At 42.9% G+C, this 27,803-nt stretch overlaps 1 protein-coding gene across 12 annotated transcripts in view; it reads right to left on the bottom strand.

Annotated features, from left to right (window-relative positions):
- IQSEC1 (IQ motif and Sec7 domain ArfGEF 1) overlaps nt 1-27,586 on the bottom strand; it is a 337,175-nt gene extending 309,589 nt beyond the window's left edge. For 3 of the 12 annotated variants that reach the window (XM_075762694.1, XM_075762679.1, XM_075762680.1), the window contains exon 1: nt 26,879-27,585. In XM_075762694.1, coding sequence (XP_075618809.1) covers nt 26,879-27,144 — 266 coding nt within the window. In that variant the 5' untranslated portion in view covers nt 27,145-27,585. Of the gene's footprint in view, nt 1-26,878 lie in introns of all 12 variants that reach the window. The other 9 variants (XM_075762683.1, XM_075762684.1, XM_075762682.1 and 6 more) reach the window with 6 other exon arrangements.
- Between the last annotated feature and the right edge of the window lie 217 nt (nt 27,587-27,803).

Here is a 27,803-nt window from a genome sequence, read left to right as displayed (position 1 = left end):
TTGCTGCAAAACGTCTCTTCCTTTCAGAAAAATATTCCAAAAGCACTCTGTTCCTATGGTGATGGGGTCCTACCTAGATGAGGAAAACCACATCTCATAAGAGAATAACATACAGGATCAAGACTGATAGGGATATAAGGACATTCTGGATCCAGAGCTTTTCCACTTGTTCAAATATGATGCTGCAGCAAGAATATTTTTTCTTGCTACAAAGGTCTAAAGGAGTTACAGCACCTACTGTTATTTCAAGTGCCATTTTGTCTCCACTAGCCATTTAAGCTATACCTGTATTTGTATAATTGGATTACATTGAGAAAATTTAAATTGCTTCCAAATGCATCCAATTTTAAGTTTAAAAATCAAATCCTAGTTTATACACTAAGCTAGGGTACAATTATACAAGGAATAGAAACTGTAATAGAAATAGAAAAATAACAGTGATTTAAAGCACAAAAATAATTTCTTCTTTCCTCCCTCACATCAGCTTAAGCATCCATATTATAAAGTTAGTTTTGCTTGGTTTAACAAGAAACATGCATCAGTTGAAGTATACATATTTGCTATGAAACAGTTGAATAAACTATGTAAGAAGACAGCACTGCTAATTTGGTATTACCAACGATTGCTTACAAATAAAAACAATTTATGTGTGGGTTTAAAGATTAAACAGAACTTGACATTGAGAGACTGTTTTGGGTTATGGGGTTTTTTTTTATTTCAGTAAGTGGGGAAAAAAGAGAATGGGACGCAGCACACAACTGAAACGTAGTTCTACTCCAGGCACAAGGCCAAGTATCCCACAGCACTGCCAGAGTCCCAGAGCCACGGTTCCTCTAACCTTTAACTCGGAAGGCTCTTCCTGATATCGCCCAGACTTCGGGCAGGTTAAGGTTACAAACACACCCAAAGCCGTTGTTTTCACGAGCACAACTGAAATGCTGACACAGCCCATCTGCAAGCTTCGAAATGAGAATCAAGTTTAACACAGGAAAGCAATTGCTTCTGAAAGTTTGCCAATATTGCTTTTAGTTTTCCCTCTCCAGGTTTTCTGTTCCCCCACTCCCACAAAATCAAAGCAAAAAAGACCCCTTAAGATCCTGGAAAAAGAGGGTATATATGGCATTCTGTAGCTCAGCTACTGGGAGGGCTCCAAACTGTCCCAGGCTTTCAAGGCTCCATTAGCGTTCATCTGTCAGAAACCTACACACGCGTGAAGCGTGTCAGCCTCACGTTGTACGCACACGCGTGTACAAATACAGGTGAGCTGCTTGGTGGAGCAAAGGAAGCAGCCTTCAGACATGGAGCCTGATCTTGAACAAGTGAGATCAGTCACACTGAATTTAGACATAACTCTGACAAAGTAATATGTATATATGTACACACCCCCCCCCCAAAATGTAATTACAATATTAATACTCAAAGCGTCACATTACATTCACTATTAACAACAACCCTATCAATTTAAATCACCCTGGTTTTACTTGAATCAAAGTGAAATCAATTTAATTATTCTCACCTGATGAGAAGCATTCACTCAGAGTTTTGCACAAGTTTAAATAAAATCATTTTAAGTAACCTTACACTTGGTGCCCTGAGTCTCACCGATAAGCTAAATGGAGAACATTAGAAATGGGTCACAGCAGTGACATAACACAAGTAGCTTGTCGCTGCGTTGCATCTGGGAGGGGGTGCTGAGAAACACTGATTGATGTAACCTGGATAACACTTACTTTATAAACTGCTTGGGGATCCTTGAACACCGGGGCACTCCAGGTCCGCTCCAAAGCCTACTAAGTTTTAATGTGTGCTTTATATCCCAGGGCAGGAGGAAAGGGGTGTTGAGGAAAGACAGGAGGAAAAGAGGCTACAAACTAAATATTTGGAGCTGAAAGAACACTAGCTGACTATTTAATAAAATTCTGTCTCAGCAAATAAACATGAAAATTCAATGCTGTCACATTAAGGACTCATTTGTATTTCAGTGGTAAAAGCTGTTGTTACTTGTGCTGCTGGTAAGGACTTACTGATTTTTTAAGAACTGCACTAGGGACAAGGCTTCTGCAGAACATATCTATTGTGCCTAAATTCAAAAAGCACTACCTGTTTAAACATGAAGCTCATAGTGAGGAAATCAGTTGCTTCTCTACAAATTGATTATACTGAGCCCCTTTCCTCACACTCCTGCCCTTCATGTATCAGGTTTTTGGCAAAGACTTTAGCAAAACACTCTCCTTTGCAAATAAAAATATGGACCGGTCTATCACTTCTGGCACTTTACTGCAAGCCAAACATTTTTCCCATAGAGCATTAAAAGTTAGTATGTGCCACAGCAAAATATATCAAAAAGACAGCTTAGAAATATCATCATCTCTAAATAAAAAGCTAGAATTCTAAAAATATGACTGTAGCAGGTGGGAGTTCAAATACTAAATATTGTGAGATTTGACAAAGATTACCTCCTCTAGATAACAGCACTTCTTTGCTCTCTTTTCACACCATACTCAGCCTCAGTCCTCAACCTATACTTTGGAAGCTGACTGAATTCCCCAGCCTCCTATATGAGTATGTTCCAGATTTATTTTTTTTTATTATTTTTCCCCCCTTTTCTTTAAACCAATGATGTACCGAAATGACAAGCATGGCTCGGAAAATCTGTGCAAGCTTTTACTGACTGCTCCCCACACAATTATTTTAAAACTCATCACCCAGCTGCCAGCTTCTCCTCTTGATGGCTGGCTTTGGCTTCCCTCCTGGCCACAGACTGGCTTCTCTCCACAGCTACGAAGTTCCAGCCAGAGGCTGGAAAGAGATTCATTTGGAACAGAATGGAGATATTTGAAGCTCTTTACAACTGTTTTATTTTTTTCCCCCTTCAGTCGTAGAGCGCATGCTTTTGGGTGACACCAGCATGCTTCATGTATGCTGAATGCTCTACATAGGACGGAAAATAACTGCGCAGAAGACTCTTCCCCTAAACCTTCAGGCACACAGATGAACAGTGACAGTACCAGCATTTCTTGGTTGCCCCCAGAAAATACACATCCTCATTCAGCAGAATCCTTAAATGCGTTGCTACCAGTAGTCCCACTGACTTCATTAACTACTTGTGTGCCTGAAGTTAACACATTTTGGAAGGATTAGCAAAGCTTGGTCCTGCTTGATGCTAAGCTTCAGCTGAGTTTGGTAAGAGAGAAACTCAACCTTAAGAATCAAACTGTTAAAGCAACTGCACAGAAGCATTTATTCCTAACAACCCTCACTTGAACTTACAGCCTGTAATTCATAAGTCTCCGCTTCTTTAAAGGCAAAAGCAGTTATATTCTGTTTTAAAATAAATACAGAAGAGTTGTAAGGTCACCCCACCTTTTGAGCATTTTACTCCATATGAAACCGTCTCCAGTAGATTAGAACAGCCCTCAGTTATCCATCTCAGAGTCAATTCTTCAAACACCATCCCAATTTCAAAGACAAAGTGGATTCCTAAATACATTTCATATGCCAGTGTTAATACTGGATTATTCTTAAGCATCTATTGTGAGATTCTAGTACAGCTCCATGCACTTCCATATCAAAGATAAATGCCTGCTGTATTATTAACAAACAGCTCGCCGGGTCCCCATCTGAAGTTCTTGCTTTAAGTGACAAAAAATAAATCATGACACTACTCCTAAAATTCCCCTCCAAGCAAAAATAGGCATTGCTGGTTTGTATTAAGAACACATTACTGCCGAGCTCCAGGATGTCCTTATCGTGCTTCTGAAGCCTCAAATTACTACTGTTGTGCTGCTGACATTCAGCCTGTTGATCTATCCAGAAAATGCAAATAATGCCCTACCCTACAGTATGCACTAATTACCTCAAACATCAATTACAAGTCTAATAAAACTATTTGCAATGGTTTTTGTGATGGTTAGCAGCTTGCCAGGACTTTATGTCATTTAGCATTATTCAATTTGAAATCTATTCTCCTTCTACGTTGTGCAAGCTAGACTAGAGTTAAGCTGATTTACCAAGACAGGTTACGCTGCATGGCCCTGAAACACATGATCTGGAAACAGGAAGCTTATCTATAAAAAGGCACATAGAAGCACAAGTTCATAATCTACTAGAACACACAGAAGATGACAAAAGAATCATTAGTTCAATATCAAAACTGTATTTCAAGTTTACTGGAGTAAACCAAGTGTAATCTCTTCCAAATAAAACTAAGTCAACATCTACACGAATATAAGCTACTACATTTATTCTACACTTACTGATAGAGGTATTACAGATGTATCATTTTTATTAGTAATTGTACAAGTCCAGCAAAGTTATGCTAACACATGCATCAAAACAACTGCAAAATATCAGACTAAGTCACCCATATAATGGATAATTAAGGGGATGAGTAAAAACATTAACAAGGACACTACAGCTATTCCACTACATCCAATTTCTACCGTGATAATCTACTATACCGATGGGTTTAATAATATGGTACATCTTTAAGAGCACAACCAAACCTGACAGACTGCATCAATATATGATAATCTCAAAAAGATTAAGGAAAGATTATACAAAGAATTTGATAGCAACCTTTTAAAACCAAGTCATCAGTTCACATCTAATATTGTGAGAAGAAGTTAAAAATTGGACCAAAGTTATTTGGTTTGACAAACATATGTTATTTGGCCCAGTACTTGTGTTAGAGTAACTGAGACTCTACAAAACAAGTCCAAAATTTCAATATCGAAAGGTGATCACTTTGTAACAGCTAGAAATAACAAGAACACCCGCTTGCATGCCCTAAGCGTTGGAGCCAAGGCAAATCAAAGAAAACTAAAGTGGAAGAACACTGGTTAATTACTGACATCTAAAGCCATCAGTTAGCTGAAGACAGAGTTTACCAGTATCTTTACAGCTTCACTCCTTGTTACAGCAAAAGCATTTAGACTCGTGGCTTACTTTATTTGCTCTCAATACAGAATGAAACCAAATGCAAGAGGACTCTATACCAAGAGCGGTAAGGGGCAGGAAGATGAACTCATGCTTGCTCTATCCACTTAGGCAAAGAAGTTTTAAATTTACACTTGCCAGCTTGTCACCGCTAATAATCATTTAATTCATATATGGGTGTACATATAGACATAATTTTCTTTTTGTCTGAAACCATACTCCCCTAAACTCTTAATTTGATTGCAGTCAGTAGAAGTAGCAAATGAGCAGAGGTATTGCTTAGAGACAGGTAAACTGGAAGCATTGGGAAAAGGATTACCCCCTAGGAGAAGAAAAATCATGATAAATGTGTGATAAAAACACCAAGCAATGTACTTGGGACGCAGACACACATGACCTATCCTCAGCAAACAAAGTTGTAAAGCATGGATTAATATAGCAGACCACTGCTCTAGTACTCACACTACTTGTTTTAAAGTCTGTTCAGTTTGCCAGCCCTCATATGAGCAGGACAAAAAAAAAAAAAAAAAAACCACGAAGAAAAAAAATACTTAAGGATTCTGAAAAGCTTCAGGTAACTACCACCTAGCTCCAAACTCAGCGTGAAGTTGCCAAAACAATGTAATTACACTTGGAAAGCCATTCAAGCTGACTAAATTGCAAGTTATTCCTTTATCTTTCAGCTAGAATTTCACCTTATACTTCCACTAAGAAAAGGCTGTGCTACACAAACAGGTGAATTCAGCCTGCTGGTACAGAATCTTTAGTTGAGAAGCCACATCCTCTGCAGCAGGTTGAAATTATCTCGCTCACTTCTTTGGGAGACTGGAGCTCCCGACGTCGCAGAGCACAAACTGTGCACCTAACACTGAAATAACAACCTAGGCAAACAGATGTCACTAAGGGACAAGAACTATGCATGCTTCAAAGTTCTGAGACACAACGTTTACATTTACTCAATTCTTCTGCACCCATTTTCCATCGCTGAAGGGTTCCATAATGATGGAGATACTTGTTATGCAGGCTGCTCCTTGCTCTTCAACACTTACTGTCTCTTGTTACTTTATCATGATCTCTGGCCTCAACTTCCCCCCTCCCCCCAATACTTAAGCATGTGATCTTTTAATTCATTTGGGAAAAAAGTCTTGAATTCTCTTACTTAGCAAGCCTACCCTTTCAATTCTTAAGTACTAAACTTTTTTAATTCTAAGTATTTATCTCGAGGCTCTACAGTTACACATTCCACTGACATAAGATTACCACTAAGGGTAAGCTTGCTATATACCAGCTGGCCAGAAGATAAAAGCATTTTTAGACAAGCTGACTCCCATCCCTCCTGCAATTCAGCAAGTTTTTCCAACACTCTCCGCTTTTACTGGGGTGGATACAAAACAAAAAAGATCTACAGTCCTCAGAGTCCGTAGAGGTTGGGAGTCCACTCCTTAAATAACTGCAGTCAAATCTGATCTTCAGATCTTCTTGGAACACTTTTCAGTACTGACAACAGGAACACAGTAGTCATTTCTGACTTTGGATTACAAATATCAGTGAATGTTTTCTAAGCAAGACGAGACATTTAGTCACAGACATCTTTCATTGCATTTCACATAGTATTTGTGGTTAGGTTCTCTGAATTCCTTGTCTGGAGGGAGAGAGGAGAAGAAACAGGGGGAAGTCTTATGTTTTCTAGGTTGACTGTTCTGGAAGGATTTTCTTTCCTTTCTTAACGAAAAATTTGTTCTTTATGTAATGCCAAAGATCCAACACCAGATGGTTTCAGTAAAAAGCACTGGCACTATAACTAGGTTTTCTGCACCTACTTTCATGAAACTTGGGTTTCGCCAACACTCATGACATGTGAATGGCATATCTCCGTCTGAAGCTGTATTTACATGCATTCATAATTTAATCCCTTATCACCTGATGCTTGAATCCCCACCACATGCACTTAAATGGTGGTGAAGAGCGTACAGCATAGAAAGCAGAAGTCAAATAGGGCTGTTGTCAGGTGCTGATCTTGGCTACTCAGCAATCCACTTCTATTGGCAGCTCAAGCAATAAACAAAATACAGACTCAACAGTTTTAATAAATACGCTGTTGCTTTGTCGGCAGTACAAGCCACTGCAAGTCCTAGCGTAAAACTGCCACACTTATTAGCACTTCTGGTAGATCCTTTTACTTAATTATAAACAAAAGATCAGACAGCAATTCCTTTTGCTTTGGAAATAGGGCTTTGGTTTGGGGGCCTTTTTTGTTTTTTGGGTTTTTTTTTTAAATGATGAAGTCCAAGTAACAGAAACTTCTTACTATGCCCTTTTCTACTGCAATGCCATGATTTCTTCTGCCCTCTTCTTCTGCAGCGCTAGGATTTCTTCTTTAGTATAATCTAGTTGTGAATTTTCATTAAGTTTATCACACACTTAAAGTGTTGTATAGTAGCAAAACACTTCTGAACTAGGATGCTGTTTCATGGTTACCCACAACTGCAAGTAGCTTTAACTCAAGAAAACATGCCCACTTGTTATTTCTTACCAGATTAAAAAAAATTATTAAAAAAACCCCAAGAAAACCCAATTCTAAGAATGCATACTAGAATGCCAGTGTACCTGAAATAATCATAAATACCAGTTGCAGAAAAGTGATCTCCAAGAAAGCAGTGAAAAAAGCTGCCTTCAACTTTAAATACTTCGAGGTCCAAAACCAGAAGAAAATCCAACTTACAAAGATCTGGCTAGTATATAAGAGGACAATTTAAGGGCTTTCTGAGCTGAAACTGTATTGGGATGTTTCATAAGTTCATGACATATCCACTGAAAAAAACCAAGGTACTCTGGATTGCTTAGTCAAATATGCTGTAGACATTTATTTTTTTTAATAAAAATACAGATCTCAGTGTGAAAATCTCACTGTGCCTCCTCATTTTCACTGCCTCCAGTTCTAAGTTGTGCCATATCACTCTTATTTGTAAAGCCCTAAAAATATATTTTCAAGGAGGGAAAATTACTGCCATTTCAAACAGCAGACAGGAAAGTCAGTCTCTCTCCACCCCCTATGGTTGCTATACTTAGCAACAGCTATGCGATCACTGCTTATCAACTCAGGCTACATTTCATAGCGCAAAGAGGCAGCAGAGAAATGACATCTTTTTTCTTCTGCATAGTGAGAAAAATCAAGAATTAGAATAATGATGCATTCTAGGCTCATTCTAAGATGCACTAAGACAACTAAGATTCATTTTTCAACCTCATCTTAGCCACCCAACAGTGTTTTTGAATGAGTTGCTTCCTCAGCAAGCAGACAGGTTATATTGACGGTAAGTGCGCAGCGTGATAAGATGGGAAAGAGCAAATGCTATCTGAAAACAGGGAGGAGGGAGAGGTGTTTAACACAGAGATACCTTATTTTTGCCTTCAGTACTATCTGAGCTATATTTAGTACTCACTCCAGCTGTGCAACAACCACACAATATTTTGTTGGATGAAGGACAAAAGGATATGAGTGGCTGTTTTGCTATGTTTGCCTGACTAAGGGAAAATAAAACACATTGTGAAATCCAGTAGAATCAAAGATATTTGGGGGGGGTGGGGGGTGTGTGTGTTTGTTGTTTCGGTTTTTTTTGGAGTTTTTGGACTTTTTTTAAAGAAGAACTAGCAGGTAAATGGAAAGGAAGTTTTCTAAAGCATAAGTTATTGTTCACATTACTTTTATGGAGGGAAACATGATTTTTCTTTCTTGCTATCAAATCAAGTTATGAGCAGGGCTAGGTTTTTCAGTCTGCCTTCTTACTGCAGTGACGTATTCATTCAGCTCAAAGTCTCCATTATGAAGAATCACACTGTCAAAATGCAGAAGATAACCCGGCCACCTCAGTAACAACCCTTTTCCCAGAGCTACTAAAGGAGCAAATCCAAAAGCAACTACCATACACAGAAATAACCTAATTAATACTTAATAAGTTTGTGCTGTGTAGATACCTTTTGATGTTTATAATCCTGCTTTACCAACAGGAAGTCTTCAATACCGACTTTGATGCTTAACAGTGGATTACTGGTCATATCCAAATAAAAATATCTGCAGCTCTGCAGGGAGTACAACATCAAAGAATTAGATACTGGTGTTAAGTTTGAAAATAAATCCAAACAACTCACATCCACACAAAGGAGGCAATAAGAAACATGTCCAAAATTGTTATGTGAGGCCAAGATAACAGATGGACCCAAAATATAAACTCCTGGGAGTTTAGGAAAGCTAAGCAAATGCAGAAAGTTAAATTTGAGAGGAGGTATCTGTAGTGCTTTTAGGAGAGCTAAGCAGAGTAAGCACAGAAGCAAGCTTCCTGGAAGCACTGCTTTCCAACTGCAGCAGAACATGAAAAATGAGCTCTCCTCTTGAATGAGGAAACATGCCTCAGAAAAGCACCAGGGTTTACAGAAAGAGCATTTGCCTTTCAAACAGAGAAAGCGATTGGCTAGTAGATAGAAAAATGCAAAACAATAAAGTTACTTGCTGTCTAAATATAGCAGTCACAGGAGAGATCATCAATTAAGCTAATACATAATTTAGTCTTCTACCTGCACTGTTTGGGGACATGATATTATGAGATAGGTTTGGTTTCTGTTGGATTGTTGTTATTTTGTGCTTTGTTGGGGGTTTTTTGTAACACACTGAGGAATATCAGAACAACGTACTTTTGCTACATACACATATGCAGAGGATGTTCAATTGCTATTTATGCAACTACGTCCTTCTCGTCGAAATACAGACACACACGTGGCAGGGGATCAGCACCACAAAAGCTAGCTTGCTCGCCCACTCCATCCCATTCCTACAAGGATATTATAAACAAAATTATAGGACTTTATTAGCAGTCAAACATTTACCAGAATTGCATCAAACATGCAGAATATCCTTCTCACTAACATATTAAAGAATAGTGTCAGTAGGAGACCTGGGAAGGATGAAGCAGCAAACTCCAGGACAACAAGCTAGCACCCACTGAGTCCTCAAGGATAAGACCTCTTACCTGGTGTGCAAGGGTATTCACAGCCTTTGTATGGACTGAATCCATACCTGGGATGTCAGGTGAAGACAGTGCTAGATAATGTGATGAAACACAACTACCTGCCCTCCATTTAGCTTCCCTTTGCTAGCATGCAAGTAGCATAAGAACAAAACAGACATGCATTCAGAGTGACCTTGGAGTTGCTGTCCCTTAGTCTGCGTGCTCGAGTAAGTCAACAAGAGCTATTTATTTCAGTAGAGTCAGTGAAACTCTTCAATGCCGCATCTGCTTGGATACTCCTGTTGTGGGAGCAGAATTTCTATCAAAGGTACATCAGAGTGATTCCTCTAGGTTTAATCCCCTTGTATTTCACCTCCTTCTCTTTTGTCATTTTCAAACCTGCCCCATAAAGTCTCCCTGCCTGCTGTACGCTACCCAGGATCTCAGCCCACACTGACAAGAGGTCATCCTGCTGCCATGTTTCCCATTCAAGAAAAGGATGCTGTTTTTCAGATACACTTAATCTGGATGAGGAGCCAGGACCTCTGACATTGAAGATGTCCTTGCAAAGATACTTAAGCTCAATTCACTCATCTGTGCATGGAAAATAACAATGGAATTTACCAACTTTAAAAGAAGATTTTAAATTCAAATAACAATTATCATATAGGAGGTCTCCAACTGCAAAGCTGCAGCTAATGTGTTCAACCATTCTTCATTCATTACAATTTCTCAAGTGTATTGGGGAGTGCAATAGTACCTCTGAACAGTATATTAAATACAAAATTAGCCAAGAGAGAAGAGAACAACTTATCTGCTTTGACAGCATCACAAGCTTCACAATCCTCAAGGCACTGCAGTTTATTTTGGCTATTATCACAACATCCCAGGCATTACTACTTATTACAACTTAGCTTTCTATTTCAACTAAGTCAGACTTCTAATTAGGGTTTTAAGTTTTTCCATCTCCCAGGAATCTACCTAATATGTGGAGATCAAGCTACTCTACATTGTCATTACTCTTTGGAAAGAGAAGCAACTTGCTCAAGTTTAAAAAAAAAAAAGGAAATCTTCGATGCTGACGAAGAATTTATATTCAACTAAAATCACTATCAGATAAGTTGGCGGAAATCCACAGGCAGCACACTTTTATATTACTTTCCCTTTCTTAAAATAAAGGACTTTAATTGGTGAAGATAACATAATATATTGGACATCAATTATTAAGAGAGACTTCTTGAAAGAATCCCATTATTTGGAAAAGGAGTAGATCTATAACAGTTAAGAGATCACTACCAGCAATGATTTCTGCCTGAATGACAATTTTGCCCAGTTAACTCTCCACCAATAGAAACATCTATTCAGCTGAGCACAAGGAGTAAAGTGAAAATCCTCTGCTTAGCTGAGCAGGTGACGTAGATTTGAGATATTCTGTTGGCATTTCAGCTACCAAGGAGCATGATGACTTACAAATTGGCTATTTGTCTCTAAACGGTCTTTTCAGTTCCTTTCATAAAACAGTTTTTAAAGGAAAGCCACAAACTTTCACATTTTGCACTCAGCATGGCAAACGGATCTATTGAAACAGGAGTGAACATTTCATAAAGTTTTCTGGATTCTAAATTAAGTGATAAACCCAACAACCCAGAAATATATTTCTGGGGCTTGGCTGAAAAGGTAGTTCATATTAAGCTGGTTACAGTTCATAACTGTTCCTCAGAGGAAACAGAGGAGAACCTGCCCTTCAGTTGTCATTACTGGCCAGACTCCTATGAATCCTAGATTCACCCCCAAAATTACACAGCATATCAGACCAGTTTTAGTTAAGGTTTATGATTACAATAGCAGGCTGCTAAACAGTCCCTTCCACACGATGAATTCATTTAGCCAGAATACAAGAGCATACATGAACATAATGCAAAATTACAAACCTGGCCAAGCTATAATATTAAACAAAGCTCCAGTGACCTTTGTCAAGTTAGTTAAATGTGTTGGTAATACCAAGGTTCACTGCATAGTTTATCATAAGCAAAGCATATTCTCAATTAAATAACATTATCTAAAAAGAGACTCTTCATCTAGCTTAAAGAGGTTTAATAATTTCCTTCACTCACAGCAAGATGACTCATGAAACAGCTTAAGAGGGTCATGCCATGTCAGATGTACAAAAAATCACTTCTGATCATTCCTTAAAAATCTGGAAAGCACCTCCTTTTTAAAGATGTTCACACAGCAATAAGTTGCTTAAAACAATGACAGTCTCTCAGGAGTAAAGATAGAAGACTCAGACTGTGCACTACGCAGTGGACAAACCAGATTGGTACCTGATTTACCTGATTACCAGTTTTCCTTACTCTAGAGCAAAATACTCAAACAAGTTGCAAATACTGCACGTATTTCCTTGACCTTACTTACATCTAAGGGCTACGACTTGTGAGCAACTAGGGGTGAAGATCATGGCTTATGTCAGCAAATTCTGGGTATATATCACATTACATAATAAGTAAAGCTCACTGCTAGAAAGCACCTTCCTGAAGAAAAGTTACCCAACTCTCCAATGCATTTGAAAAAAAAAAAAATATACTTCTTTGCTTTCAGAGGGAGCAGGTAAAAGGACAGATAACCCTCAGCCTCCTGAGGGTGACAGGCTACCCCTATCAGATACGTTTGGATAAAGATAAAATTGCTGAAGGAAGTCATAAGATGGTTGGAAAAAAAAAAAATGCAGATGGGGAAAGTCACTACTGAGCACATAAAACCCTACAAGATGAAAGCCCGATACCTACTTTTGAGCACCGATATCACCACCAGTTTCTCAGTGATAAGTTCCGAGACAGGCAAATTTATACCAGCTTAAAGTTGTCACTATATTGAGAAAAAGAGCAGAGAGGGTGAGGAAAAAAAAGACACTAATTTTTTTCTGCTTTTTTAAGGATTCTTAGTTTCCTTTAAGGTGTGAGGTCCAACTGAAGCACTGAAGTGTCATGTAGCCTCTTAGTCTACTGCCTAGATCAGATTTCAACACAACAAATCCAACTAAGAAAATTCTGCAGAGCACAGCTTATAATTATGAATTGTTTCATGTTAGCATGAGATTGCATCTATTACGCAAGTTAATACTAGACAGAAGACTGTACTGCTTGAACACATGTGCACAACCAAACCCCCTTTAATCACATTGGTACGCAGAGATTTCAGCATGGAAATCACCTTTTTAGGATTAAAAGCAGCCTGTGCTGCTTAAGAGAGAATACAGATTCAAGTCCAACTATTCCTTTTTTAAAGCAGCAAAGACCAGGAAACTTACAGGGAGTAACATCAGCAATTGGGGAAAGCAGGAGCAGCATTTATTTCCCTGCTTCCCCTTCTTGAGGTATCAGAGTTTAGAGTTGCCTGCACATAACCCTCCAATTAAATATTGGGCAGGCACACTGAGGTGTAGCCCAGCTAAAGCTACAGCAGATGAGATTTTCACAGGTGCCTAGCACTGGCCCGTCAAGTCTCACATCACTAGAACTAAATCAAAGGTCACCAGTTATTGCTCATATTTAAAAAGTCTCACATACCTAATGTGAGGTAGTTTTTCCTACTGTTTTAGAGTTTTCTTTGAAATTCAAGCCAGGAGGAGCTATTGAATTACCCCTGCAGTCTCAGAATAGTCTCATATCACCGCCTGGAAAGTTTTCTTCCCAAGCTGTTTGGGAAAAAGTTCACAGATTGCAAGTTCTTCCACTCAGATTATCATTCTATGGTATCAACTCTCCTCCCTTACCCTACTGCTACTTACATATCGAAAGACTTAATTAACACAGCCACTAATCCCACAAATACAAGCACACAAGGCAGCATGAGCATTCGTGTCAGCATTAACGTTGCACTAGCACTAGTGTTACAACCTTAGGCAAATTTGAAAAGAGTAAGTTTTCTCCTTTTCTACAAGACAAAGTCATTCTCTCAACACATGACAACCTCAAGCACTCAAAAAGTGGTGGACTCAATTAAAAGCTTAAAATAGAATCAAGCCTGAAAGCGGAATATAGATTTTTACCTTATTCAAATCTCCGATTTCATTTGCATTAGATCACAGCCTTACCCCTGCATATAAATACCTCGCTCTTCAGGTCGCTAAATAGGGGACATCAACAGAAGAAAAGACTACACTACATGACGAGAGAAATCCTCCCAACTAGTTACGTCATAAAGGTAAATATGCCAGCAACAGGAAGGGTCAGACATTATCCATTTTACTTTCTCTAACTAGAGCCTGATAATTGTATAGTGCCATACAAGTTATGTGCATGAATTAAGATGATATAGGCCATTTTTAAACATCAAAAATGTTTGGGTTTAGCACTTAACTTAGTTACAGTTTAAGAATCCACTGTCCTGCAAGGAGAAAAGCACTGTCAAGCAGAAAGCTAAGCAGAAAGAACAACAGATTAAAGCAGATGTTCTTTGAAGCGTACACACTTCCCCCAACTTGAAAATGAGATTAATCAGATGTTTCTGCTATGAGTCTATATATCTAAAGATGAAATACAAGAAAAAAAACCCAAAAGTAAAAATACACTGATTCTCCACAACAAGGAGCCATTAATCATAACTCCCAGTAGCAAGCAAAAACCCAAGGGGATATTCCTACTATTGTGAATTCTTGTTTTACTGTCACCATGAGGCTCTTTAACATAAATAGCCCATCTACTCATGAACAAAGGACACCACTGCATAATCTACAGGAAAAAAAGCCAGTCTAAAATGCAGTGCATGCATACAGCTCACCACACACCTGCACCTTGGGGTCCATGGTGCCAGCGGATCCTGACACTCGGGCCAAAAATTTTAAATGATGATATATCAAGATGGTTTGGATTTGAATAACAATGCTTAAATTTCATTTCTGGAGGAATACCTGTCTGCCTCGCTAAGGAAACTATTAAGGAACAAAAGACTATCAAGCAGAATGTAGTCTGAACCAGTTTCTACTCTGAAATCATTGGTGAAAGGAAGATGAAGTGAATGTAGCAAGGTAAGCAGCAAGAATGAAGAAGAATGATAGCTCGGCTCTCTGCAATCCCTCCACTGCAGCCATCGTGACCAGAATCGCTAAGAAGTCCCTCTGAATTTAGCACAATTACAACATCCCAGCTGCATTGCAGGGTGGGAGACTAATGCCTGTTTGCAGCCTTCCCTGGACACACAACACATGGCTACTGTACATGACCTGGGGCAGTCACGAGCACCAAAGACTCAGACCTTTTACTTCCAGGTATATGCACAGAATACAAGTGACACCTACACAGTTTAGCTGTTACCACTGTCTCAAAGAGTGCACCCATAGTTACCTCTGCAACAGGCTTGAGTGCACATGAAATTCCTAGAAGCCCTTAAGGTTCAGTGCTTTGTATGTCTATCCTACCAAGAAACCATGTTAAAAGAATAGTGTTATGTATGATAACACATTAGAAGTGATTTTACTTGCTTTTGGTTTGTCAAAAATCCTTCATTCTTGTGAACTCTAGGTTTCTAAATTCAGAAAAGCCATACTAAGAGATCAAAATTGCAGAGTGATATGACATGCTTGAACCTAAACTGGAAGACAATCTTTTATCCAGAATCTCTCTCACACATCCTTGACATTTGCTGTATTTCCAGGATCATTAATAGTGCACAGAAGACAACCAAAGAGAAGATTTTATATTCCCCAAGCATGAGCAGACAACCATTGCATCCACAGAAACACAATGAAGAACACAACGTTGTTGCAGTGAACCTCTGAAATTGAGCCAACTTAGAATAGTCAAGTGAACAGAGGTCATGTTCACCCCATCTTATTAAAACATCCCATTTCTTATCTGTAACCAGCCCCAACTAGATATTGAGTGAGGTCTACTGATCCAAGAGCATGCAGTCCACTGCAAAAGCTGTCACACTCCAGTATCTCTCCCAGGCAGGAGGGTCATACCTGGCAGCAGGCAAGGATTCCTCTTCAGCATCTCCCAGTGACTGCTGGGGACCACTGCGACAGAAGAATTGCAGATATTCAGGCTGATACTCTCCCTTCACACCTTCATAAAGAAACCACCATTCCAGTATGTTGTCTTATTTCAATAGTAATCAATCGCTGCTGTCCTAATTTAAATGCAGTCAGACCTTCAAAGAGATTCTTCTTTGGTTACAGCAGTGTTTCCTAGGTATGGCAAATAATCACCTCTGAGTAACTCTAACTGGGAGATGCTCCATTTTCACTGCAGCAGAAGCCAAGCTCCAAAACAACTCAGTGTTGTTATACAGTGATCCCTATAGTATTCCCCGAAGGCTGATGAAATTTGCTTGCTGTCAGTTTTAAAGACTATTTCAACAGTAAGTTGACCGAGGCAATAATCCTAAGGACTAAAAATAAAAAGATCTTCTATACTACATAGGAGACCTAAGCTGGATTCCTCCTCCTGCTTTCTCAACTTTTAGAGAGCACACAAGAGCCATTGAAGCCTTTGAGGAAAGGCAGCACGTTGGGCCCCTCAAGTCACTGGCTGATTAGGCAAAAGCAGTAGAGACTGTTCAATTCTCTAATTCAACTTTGAACCAATCGAGCAACTGCCAAACTAAGTGCCATCTGTAATTAACTCCATGAAACAGCTTTCACACACGCTGGACCCTACATGATCCCCATGGCACACTAGAACACACCCAACTGTACACAGAGCACTTGAGATTGTGCCCCTTAGGCACCTCTGTTGGCAGGCATTCCCTTTGAGCCACGCTGCGGAATGGCACAGGCAAAATACTCCCTCACTGTTCACATCTATCTGTTCACTACTCTACAATGGAAAAATACAGGCTAAAACTCAAGTCCTCCCAGGAGGTGGAATTTCATCATAGCAGATGTCTGAATGCAGCAAAGTGGAAGGCCTATTTCACAGAACTCAAACTGCCTGAAAATTAGAGGTGGGAGAACTTAAGAGGGTGGCACAAATAGTACTTTTAGCATCATTCTCTATAAACAGGATATTAAAAACAACTCAGATCATTGAATGACGGGCAAACTAACTTCTTCAGATATGCAGCTTGGTGCATACTGGTTCAACACCGGCAACCTGGAAATTTGGTAGGGATTTATTTACTATGGCAGCACTACTTTAGGAGAACTGGTTGATGATTGTTAGAAGTGCTACACAACTCCATCCACTTAGCAAAAATAGTACAGCAAATTCCAAACAGAGGCTGCCAACATCAAAATATGATATTTTAGAGACTCCAAATACGATCCTGAAAGGATTGTTTTAAATGCTAGTGCAAATGCACATTAGCACAGAGTTCAAGTGGGTCATTATCTCACCTTGATCAATAGTTCAACACACATAGACATTACGCTACTCTAGTTTACACCTGAATTTTAGATATACCCAATAAAAAGAATGCAAAAAGAGGCACAGCTGTAGAAACTAAGTTGCAGAACTAATAAGCCATCTGCACAGTAGAGAAAACTGTTGCTCAACCAGACAGAAAACTTAGAGGTGGTGAGGAAAACCAAAAAAAGACACATTAAATGGTCAAGTTCTTATCTTCCTTAAAGACATATTTGTGAAACTATGTGCACAAGACGGTGGTTCACATTCCGTAGCAAAGGGCTTCATGAGTCTAAAGGTTTTCACAGGTCTTCCAGGCCAAGACCCTCCATAACTCAGAGCCTGTCCTTTCTAGTATGATTATCAAGCACCATCTGACAGTCCAACTTGTCAGTTAAAAATCTCTTTCAGCAGAAATCAGTTTGCAGAGATGGGCACAACCAGGTCCCACAGCCTGGGAAAAGCACTTACCGTTTGGCGAGACTGGCTTTGTTACCAAAACTTCTGCTAGCAGAAATCCAAAGATGCCTGACAGATATCAACTGCCAGCTGCATCTTAAATTTTGAAAAAGGACATGAGGACTGTTTCCCCACCTTCCTTCCTCTGCTTTATTTGTCCAATTATTCAGAATAAAGTGCTATTTACACTTACTAAATCTGAATTACTGTGGTGCAGTAAAAGATGTCTTACACGTATGTCTTTGTCTACTCATGTTTGTCAGGAAGTCCGACTAGAAATCTTACTAACATGCAAATAATGTATATTATGTTTCAAACAATTGCTACAGAGAGCTACTCAGTAAGAGTATTTTTCTTATCTAGCACAGCAGCGAAATTCATTCAGTCTACACAGATGCCTTACAGCAGAGGAATTTATTTTCTGTGTATATTTTAAACTCGAACTATTTGAAAGTTTACCTCTGTACTTTAAGACACAAGAAGAAAAAACTTAACTCATGAGGAATCTTCAGCCACATTCACAGTAGTCTTTCCAATGCTTTGAAGAGACGCAAAAGTGTGCAGATGCTGCCGTTCGGAAGCAGATTCCCCACCGTCTGTCTATGTAAATACCCGGTACGTACATAGAACCGCCCTGCGGCCAGCAGAGGGAGCACAAGCCACCGAGACCGAACTGCGGCTGTGTTGGGATCCGGAGGGCGAGACTCCATCCACACCTACATCGTTTGAGGAACAAAAACATACGCTTACACACCTAGCTGTTTGAAGAACGTAAGACCCAGGTTTTCAGATCCTGTTGTGACAGCTTTTCTGTTTTACAGCGTTCGCCCTGTCGAAATATTTTGGCCACTTCACAACATTATTAGTTTTTCCTTACGCTAACCATACAAATAACATCAAAAACAAACAAGTTGGTGTATAGCCATGAAGGCACCCAGGATTTAAAAAAGCTTGTGTTATTTAATGCAATCATTTTTCACCTAAATCTCTGAGCAACCTATTAAGAGATGATTGTTAACCTGAACACTGACTTGGCCGTCTGTAAAATAGCAATCGTTATCAGTACTTTGTTTTGCCAAGGGCAAACAACAGGTCACCAGATGGGACTAAAGAAACGCCTATTACTCCCACTTCTGTCCTTAATCACAAAACCATGGTAATGGCCATAAAGGGTAACAATTCTTATCCAGACTTCTAAGCTAGCACAAACCAGCATTTCTTCCTCTGTACCACAGTCAGCTGCAGCAGCTGAGAATTCCAGTATTTCACAGAAATACTGTGATGGATCTGCAGAGGAGCCCCCTAGCACAGGGGGTGGAAAATAAAGCAGCCCACATCAGGGACAGCTACCAGAGACCTAAAATCCAGCAGAATGCACAATCACATACTATCTCTTCAAATCACCCCGCTCTACTGTACCAAAGCCTGCTCAGTTTGTCCAAATTTCAAATTCAACAACTCTGCTGAAAATATAGTACAATTAGGCAAGGATACAGGCAGAATGAAATAATGACAACATCATTCACAGGCTCACTGAGCCAAGATGAAAGACAAGAGCACTGGCAAGAAAAGCCTAAAAGTATCTGCAGGCTGCAAAACACACAAAAAGGTGGAATTAACATAATAGAGAGGGTATGAGTAGGAACGATAGGATCAAATTAGAATAATGCAAGTGTGGGCTGCATATCAGGAAGTACTTCTGGCCTGCAAAATCTACTTACCTAAGAAGCTTCCCACACACCCCCTCAGTGAATAACATGAGATGACCTCCTCGCTACCGGCATGCAGAAGGCAGGAGCCCTCAGACAGAACAAGGCTCTAAATAACACCTCATCTGGGTATAGGCTGCCTATTTTATAGACAACTCCTCCCATATTAGGGATTGTAATCCCAAACGACCCATAAACTCAGGGGAAATTCGGTGTACTGCGATGCTCTGCAGCTCTGCACAGCTGTACCATACCGGGGCTCACAAAATTAAATAGCATCACAATTGGAAGTGCAGAGAAACCAACTGTGGCTGTTCCCAACCGGCCTCATACCCGTAAGAAACTTCTGCAACCGCTCCATGTGGAAACTCAGCATCTGAAGGCCTTGGTCTGGCATGCAACGCTGAATCCAGCACAGCAGTTCCAGTTTAGTATCACTGCCCAGCACATGAGTAAAAGCCACCTAGTTTTACTGGGTGTAAAAAGTGAAATTAAGCTTTTTGAGATGCTACTTGCAAGAAGTATTTAATAATTTACTATTTTAATTTTAATAATTTACTCCCCCAATCAGTATGCTGTAAGAAAACACCTTGAAATACCTCGGTCTTTCTTCCTCAGAGCTTCTGTGATCTGCCATTGAATAAAGTCTTCCTACAAATACTTCCTGGAGTGTGATGTACTTTGCTTCAGGTTTTCAAAAATGCTGCAGCTCTTTTTTTGCCAGAAGACACCTTCCCTAAGGACTGATGGAGATTTGTCTTCCTACGCAAACAACCAGGCCAACAAGACTGAAAATCAGATTCAGAAATGTGTATGTCTATGCTTCACATTCTCCCAAAAGTTTGTTACTTTAAGCAGGTAAGGACAAAGTTTAGCATCCCTCACTCAACAGGAAGCAAAGTTCTTCAAAAGCACTGTGCTTGGCACATTTGTGAAGAACAGGTCTGCTCCTGCTCCCCCTAATTCCCCACGTTTCTACATCCTTGTTCAACATTATCCCTCTAATGTAATTTAAAAATGTAAAAACTTACTTTGCTGACAGATGCGAATTACCACATTGGAGATTACACTAATTTTTAGGCTTGACCCGAGAGCCACTGCCTTATTATGACACGAGTATACTGTTCCAAACTTACCGACTCTTCAGGAGAGGTTGAGGGCAGAGCTGCTCAAGTTTGACTGCCTCCGCTCCACGCAGGCCATCACACTGAACTCCCAGCTGTGTTTTCTGGTAAGAACTAGCAGACCGAGACTCGGAAACGCCATTACATGCCTCGCATGAGAAATGGAGAGTAATCAGAACGCTGCTGGTGAACCACACGTGTATAGAGCATCACACATGGGCTTGGTTTGGGGTGAGGGTTTTTGAAGGAGAGGGAAGGGGATCTTCAGGCGCATACTTGACTCTCATTAACTGTAGCAGCTCGTTTGCTCACTGAGGACCTAGGATCCATGAACGTTGCCAAATATTTTCCGCAAGCAGATCTTTGGAAGTACGTTTCAATTTCCTTGACAGTGAATTCATAAGGAAGAACATCAAAGCACTAACTTGAAAACATACGTTTTCTTAAAAGTTCAGAACACCAGAACTCCAAAGTTAGGAAGCTCAGAAGTTGTGTTCTGTTGGCAGAATAAAAAAGAAGTATTTCAGATCCACCGAGGACTTACAATTCTTTGGGTTTGGTCTGCTTTAAGTGGGACAGATTTACTTCAAGTTTTGAAACCCTCTTTAAAGTCATTATGTTATAGGATGAGTTACTTTCCACTGTGGTAGTTTTCCCCTCCCAAAATAGCATGTATTTTTGCTGTTTTCTTTATGGACCATATTTTCTCTCCCTCCTCTGATTTCCCAGGACCTTTCTTGATACCAGCATACCATTTTGTCATTGCTGTGCTTTTTGCCCCGCCTCCTCCCTTTTATACTTGTTTTACTAGTTATACAGTACACAGCAGTTTTCAAATTAATTTGTCTTTCTGTGTTATCATTTAGCTTAACATTTAGCAGATATTAAGTACAAGAATTGACCAATATTTCAACAGAGATCCAAAATAATTTAGTTGAGTTTAGTTAGCAAGTTCAGGTCTTATTACACATCTTCCCACTATTGATTTCCTACAGTCTGCCAGAACAACAAATGCCTGTTCTAAGAGATGCTCACTTATCTGCTGATGTACAAATCCCACTAATGATGCTGAAACAAGTGCTTCAAAAGCAAAAGCACTCCCTTCAGTGTCAAATCCTTATTCTCATAGCTCAGTAGTCATACTGTTCCAGTTATGTATTAAAAATAAAAGAAGCAGATTTGTTTTAAGTTATGTGAAGATGCAAATTTACCTTCTGCCCAACCTCAGAATTACACCATCCCTATCTGCTGGTGGACTGGCAGAATATGTAGTATACTGTGGGAGTAAAGTGTTCATTTTGGACACAAACTATGCTTTCCACATAAATACATTCTTCATGAGCAAAATAACCTAAATAGGTAGAGTTGCATCTCTCTGTAATAACTGCAGTTCTACTGCAGACTTCTTCCAGCGAGACTCTCGGTCACAAATCACACTTTCCTACACAGCTGAGTAAGAAAGAGGACCTAACAAAAGCACTTCATCTACATCCTTGCTGACAAGAAGGCAGAGAAGGCAAAAACTTGCCCAAACACGAGCATATTTTAACAGATGTTGGATACCTCTACTTCACCAAAGCAAACAAAAATAAGCTGCAGTTGAAGTGCAGCACAGGCAATGAAATACAATTTACATCATATAAACAGTCTGTCTCAGTAAAGGACATCTCTAGAGGGGGAAAAAAAAGAAGTCAGGCTGGTCTCTACACTAATGCAATCTTTGGTTTCCTGCTGAGACTGTGTGCAAGGGCAGCACTCAGTGCCAACGGCGACATGCAAAGCCAGGAGCTCACTTCACGGAGGCCATAAAGCAGCCCTCACATGTGACTATCACCAGAGCAACAACTTCCACCTACTAGATTGCACTAAGTACACCTCAGCTGAGGCTGGGAGTATCTTCTAAACACAGTAAGGATTCCTTAAAGCTCTGAATTGTGACTATTTTTCCCCAGAGAACAAAGCCAGTCCTAGATTCATTTAAAAATAAATCAGTCAGGTCAGGTCCAGAATTTAGACTGAGTTGCAAATAACAGCCCTCCAAGATTGCTTCATCTTAGCAAACGATTATTCTCTACCTCCTGCTCCAATTCTCACCAGGCGGAAAAGCAGCGCGGTTTTTAACTTGATCAGGTTAACTATAAATATCACTCCCGAAGCTGGTAACATGCCGGTGTTGAATTTGCAGAGCTGGAAAAACTGTACTTGTATAGATTTGAGAAGATCCAGTATGTTTGTTTCTACACACTTACACCAAAAGGTGCATTACCAAAATGGGTGCATTGAACACGTCTTCCTTACACAGAGGAGCTGAGTTTTAGAAGTTCTTGCTGTTTTCTCGAATGTTAAATGAAATGGATTAACTGAAAATTAGTCTTATGCAACTTAATGAGTTAAATACCTATTGTTATCTTTAACATGCTGATTCATTGCATCTAACAAAGCCTTGTAATCAACTAATTATCCTGAATTCCACTTGTGGATTTTAAGGCTGATTTGCACTCAGCAAATTACTACAAAATTAAGTGAAACAGCACCCAAGCTTTTTTGGTATGTCCTCCTTGCAAAATAACGAGCACATTTGCACCTAGTAATCCACCCCTCCCGCCCTCCCCTCCCTCAGATAGCAACCTACACAAAAGAAACTTTTGTCCCACTCCGGTCCTTTTTTGGAAGGACAGAAACCAGAAAATTTTTTACCTTACTGGACTGGTGTTTTTTTCTTTCAGAAATCTATTACAGGGCTCATTAACAGTTCACCACCCCACAAGAGATCAAGCTCAAGAATTTCTACAAATATGCCAGCTTTTCCAAATAATTTAAGCGGTCTTCAGCTGTGTGTTCTTCCCATTGTAAGAACTGAAAAGTTTCAGGACTTTTTAAAAATATCTTTTATTAAGTGTAAGAACTAATCATGAGCATATTATCTTGTATAACATTCCCATGCTTCCTTTTGTATCAAACAAGTTCACCACCACCTGGTAACGTGAAACAGCTGTCTCGACACCACTGTCAGTGATCCACATCCACCTTACACAGGTGGAAGTGCTGCCAAGACAGGACTCCAAGCTGTTTAGAGAAAACTACTCAAGTGTCAAGGTACAAGCACCATAGATGACTTCCTAAAAGTACCAATTGTTTGAAGTATTTGGCTAAGAGAATCCCAGATTCCTTTAAAAAGGGTTCCAGTCATTTTAGCTCTGAAGTACCAAGAGTAAGGAAGAGCAGTGATCGTGCTAGTACTTGGGGACACAGCAGTTCTGCTGCCTTGGGAAGGAGGACGACAGGGAGGTCTGTGCACTGGGGGCAGGAGGGGACAAGCTGGACATGGCACCTCACATGCTGCCTCTCTCCTCACACCAGAGACCCCCAAAGCAAGCATCTCCCATATTTGATACAAGGGATCCTCGTTCCCCACCCAAACATAGGCAAGGTGCACGTGACATTTCATTCTGGGGAAAACAGGACTGAATGGGAAGCTAGATACACCCAGAACCTGCAGGTTAGAATTTCAGAAAGCCAAGATAACTGTGGGACTGGGAGAAGACTTCAAGCAAGGGTATTTTTTATTTTCCATGTTGGAGACTTCCTTCACCTTTTGCATCCAGCCAGAGAGTAAACTGGTGCTGTGGGTGGCTTGTCGCCCCAGCTCCCAGACAGCTGCCGCAGCCCCCCTGTGCAGCTGGGGAGCCCACAAGTGAGATCCACCCACCCGGTGCGGCAGAGCCTCTGGGAGAAGGGAACAGGCTTGCTCACTACGAAGGGAGGGCGATGACATGGACCAACGCAGGATGATTCAGGGGGTGGCACTATTCCCCCCAAATCCCACAGACATGCATGTGGGCAGAGGGCCCAGCCCAGGACCAGACTCGCAGAGAGGGCTGTCTCCCAGCTTCCCCACTAAGCCCTGCAGGCCATGCCTCAAAGCGATACAACTCTGCCATAAATATCCCGGATTAATTCTGATCCCAGCATCAAATCCACTTAAGAGACTTAAAAGCCTCCAAGTCCCCAGAGCTGCTTGCCCAACGAGAGCTCTGCGAATGTCTTGGGCTGGAGAAGAGAAATATTATCAAACAAGGCAAGCCATTTGTACAATTTTTAGTAATGTCGTTTGCAAGAGACAAATGGGACAAGATAGCTGAGTTGACGTCTTGTACTAGAAGCATAGCCACAAAAACCCTCGAGGACTGGACATGGATGCATGGGGTAGGATCTGTGTAAATATTCCATAGTTTCTGGAAATAGCTCTTGCTCCTTACAACAAGAGGATTGATTGTTAAATGACAGCATATGCTTTCAGGTCTGTTTAAGGAGCTATTTGCTTAGTTTTCATAGAGACATCTCTGTTTATCAAAAAAGCCTAAACTGATTACCCTAGCATCACCAGGAAAAAAAAAAACAAAAAAAACCAAACCCAAAAAACCCCAACAAACAACAGCAGGAAGGGAGCCGAGGAGGAAGAGTTGCTTCCCTTTCCACTCTGCTACACCGGACAGGTGCAAGGCATTTGGGAACAGGAGCAGGCAAAGGCAGCACTGAGCGACCAGCCACCCTTTCCACGTCTCCTTCGACCTCCACAACAGCACGCTAAGAAAACACTATTTCAGAGCAGCACAATTTCAGGGCTCCGTAAGCAGCAGCACTTCCTACCCTCCCATAACCATCCCGCTGAGGGCACACACGTAATCTGCAAGAGATCCGAGGATGTGAGGCAGCTCCTCTGGGCTCCCTCGGAGGTATCCTCCTCGCCCCCCCTACCATCGCGGCCCTGAGAAGCAAGGTGCGGCCAGGAGCGCCGGCAGCGGCCGAGCCGGGGGGAGCCCCTGCCCCGGGGGGAGCCCCTGTTACCCCACGCAGGGGCGGAAACCGGACGGAAGACCCTAACCCGGGGGCGTCTCCCAGAGCGGCTGCACCCTGCGTCCCCGCTGGGCGGGACGGGCGTCCCAGCTCCGCGGAGGGCTGTCCCGGGAGCCCCCGCAGCCCTCGCCCCAGGCCGGCGAGCAGCTTTCCCTCCCCGCTTGCCCGGGGCGGCGAGAGGCGTTTGTCACGGCGGGCGGTCCCTTATGCAAGCGGGCGCGCAGGGCTCTCCCGCGGGGCGGGCGGCAGCGGAGGGAGGGAGGGAGGGAAGGAGGGAGGGAGGGCTGCGCTGGCTCGGTGGCAGAAGAAAACTGCCGTCTGGAGCCGGGTGCCGTTTAGAAATACAGGGAATTCGAGTGCACCGGACTACAAATAGCCCGTTGTTTTGTATCAGAGCAGCGAAGCGGGCACTTAATATGATGCATGCTTTTCCCACTCAAGTAAAACTAAGTCTTAAATACTTTTCTATAAGTAGAAGCACGTCGGGTAAGCGCTGCGACTTTAGTTATTGCTATTCTTGAATTTCTGTTACTTAAGAATCGCGCGCAATTAAGCGGCTTTCCGTACGCTGTAAAGAAGCGCACGATTAGTTACAGATTAGAGGGGCTGGAAACAGACGCAAAGGCTGGGAGCGAACGCGTCTCCGAAATGGGCGAGCTCACACTGGCAGGAGTCAGCCCGGGCGGTGGCGAGCTGCCAATGTTTACTGACCCCTCTTCGGGTCACTTTCGTTAGCGGCGAGAGCGCGGCTGGCCGCGCTGCCAAGGGTCCTCAGAAGCGCCGCGGCTCTCCAGGCACGGCCGGCGGGGAGCAGCCCCCGTGGGGCCTCACCCCCGCGCCACCCCTCCCTCCCCAGCGGCGAGCGGCTTCCCGGGGCACCCGCGGTACCCAGGCTGTCAGGGAAGAGGCGGCGGGGAGAAGGGCAGAAGCTCGCCCCGCACCTCCCGGCGCCCCGTTATTGCTGCTCCCCCGGGAGAGCGGCGTGCCCGGGGCATCCCCCCGAGCGCAGAGGGCTGCCAGGGCCCCGGCGGCGCCGAGCAGAGGTGGCCGCGGAGAAAGCCGTCGGCACGGAGGGAGGGCAGAGAAGCCTGCCCAGGCGAGCCCCCGGCCGCGCTGCTGCTCGGGCCCCCCAGGGCCCGCTATCCGCGGGATCCCGGCTAGGGAACCGATGAGGCACCGCCATCCAGACGGGTTAGGGGTGTAGAGGCTGAGGCCGCCCCCTCCGCCGCTGCTCAGCGAGGGCTCCCTCCTTCGCGGCCAGCTGCCCACCGAGCAGACCGGAGCTCGCTCCCGGGCACACGCTGCAGGGAGTTCTGCTGCTTCCCAGGGCTGGTACGCGGGGTGGCTTTAGGAAACCGAAGGCAGGAGACGAAAGGGAAGGAAAGCCCCGCTACAGAAACACCCTCCTCGAAAAAGGGCAAACAAACCCGGGCAGCGCTTACTTTTCGTGCTTTGCGTTTTCCTGGATGGCGCTCAGCACCCCCGGGTACGCGGGGGGGACGCCCTGCTGGAGCCTGCATGTGGCCAGGTGCCGGTGATGCTCGTCCTGGAGGCAGGCGTTTTCGTGGTACAACTTGGCCACTTGCTGCTCCAGCTCGTCTATCCTCCGCTTCTGCTTCTCCAGCAGCTCCTGCTGCGTCTCGATAATCTTGTTCAGCTCCTTCAGGTACTCCGCCGCCTTGCTGGGGTTCTCCGCTGGGCTCTCCATGGCCTCCCCACACCTTTCACCCTCCGAGAAGCAGGTGGGGGGCGCAGGTGCCGGCCAGCCCGCTCCGCTGGGAACTTAAGCGAGAGGGAAGAAATAAATAACCCGCCGGAAACCAGCCCCCCTGCGAGCTCTGCTCTTCCCCTCCTAGAGCAGCCACTGCCCAGGCGAGCGTAGGAGCGGCGCGCAGCGGCTCCTAGTCCGAGCCGCCATTGCTGGTGCTCGGCTTCCCGCTGCCGGGCGAGGGCAGAGCCGGTGGGGACTGCGGGCGCCGAGCCGCCGGCCGGAGCCCCCGCCGGTGCTGCTCGGAGCCCCGCCGCCGCCGCGCCGCCGCTGGCGCACGGGCGCTGTCCCGCCCTGCCAGAGCCGCAGCCGGGTTAGCCCGTCGCCTGGCAGCGCCCGCGCCCCCGCGGAGCTCGCAGCCGGGCATGGGAGCCCGCAGCCCGCCCGGCGCTGCGGCTCCCCGCCGGCCCTGGCCGCTCTCCTGCCTCGGCCACGGTGGGCTGCCGCCGCCGGGGATGCGCTTTAAGTAGCGGCGGCTGCCTCCTCCGGGGGGCTGGCGGCTGAGGAGGCTCCGCGGAGCGGCGGCCGCCGTGGCGGTGCGGAGCGGCGCATCCCCGCGCGGGTCCCTGGCCCCCTTCCGTGGGCGCGGTGGGCGCCGC

The sequence above is a fragment of the Balearica regulorum genome, chromosome 10 (assembly GCF_011004875.1).
Source record: "Balearica regulorum gibbericeps isolate bBalReg1 chromosome 10, bBalReg1.pri, whole genome shotgun sequence".
Taxonomy (NCBI): Eukaryota; Metazoa; Chordata; class Aves; order Gruiformes; family Gruidae; genus Balearica; species Balearica regulorum.
Note: the sequence above shows the minus strand (reverse complement) of the source record. Positions and strands in the feature narration are given on the sequence as shown.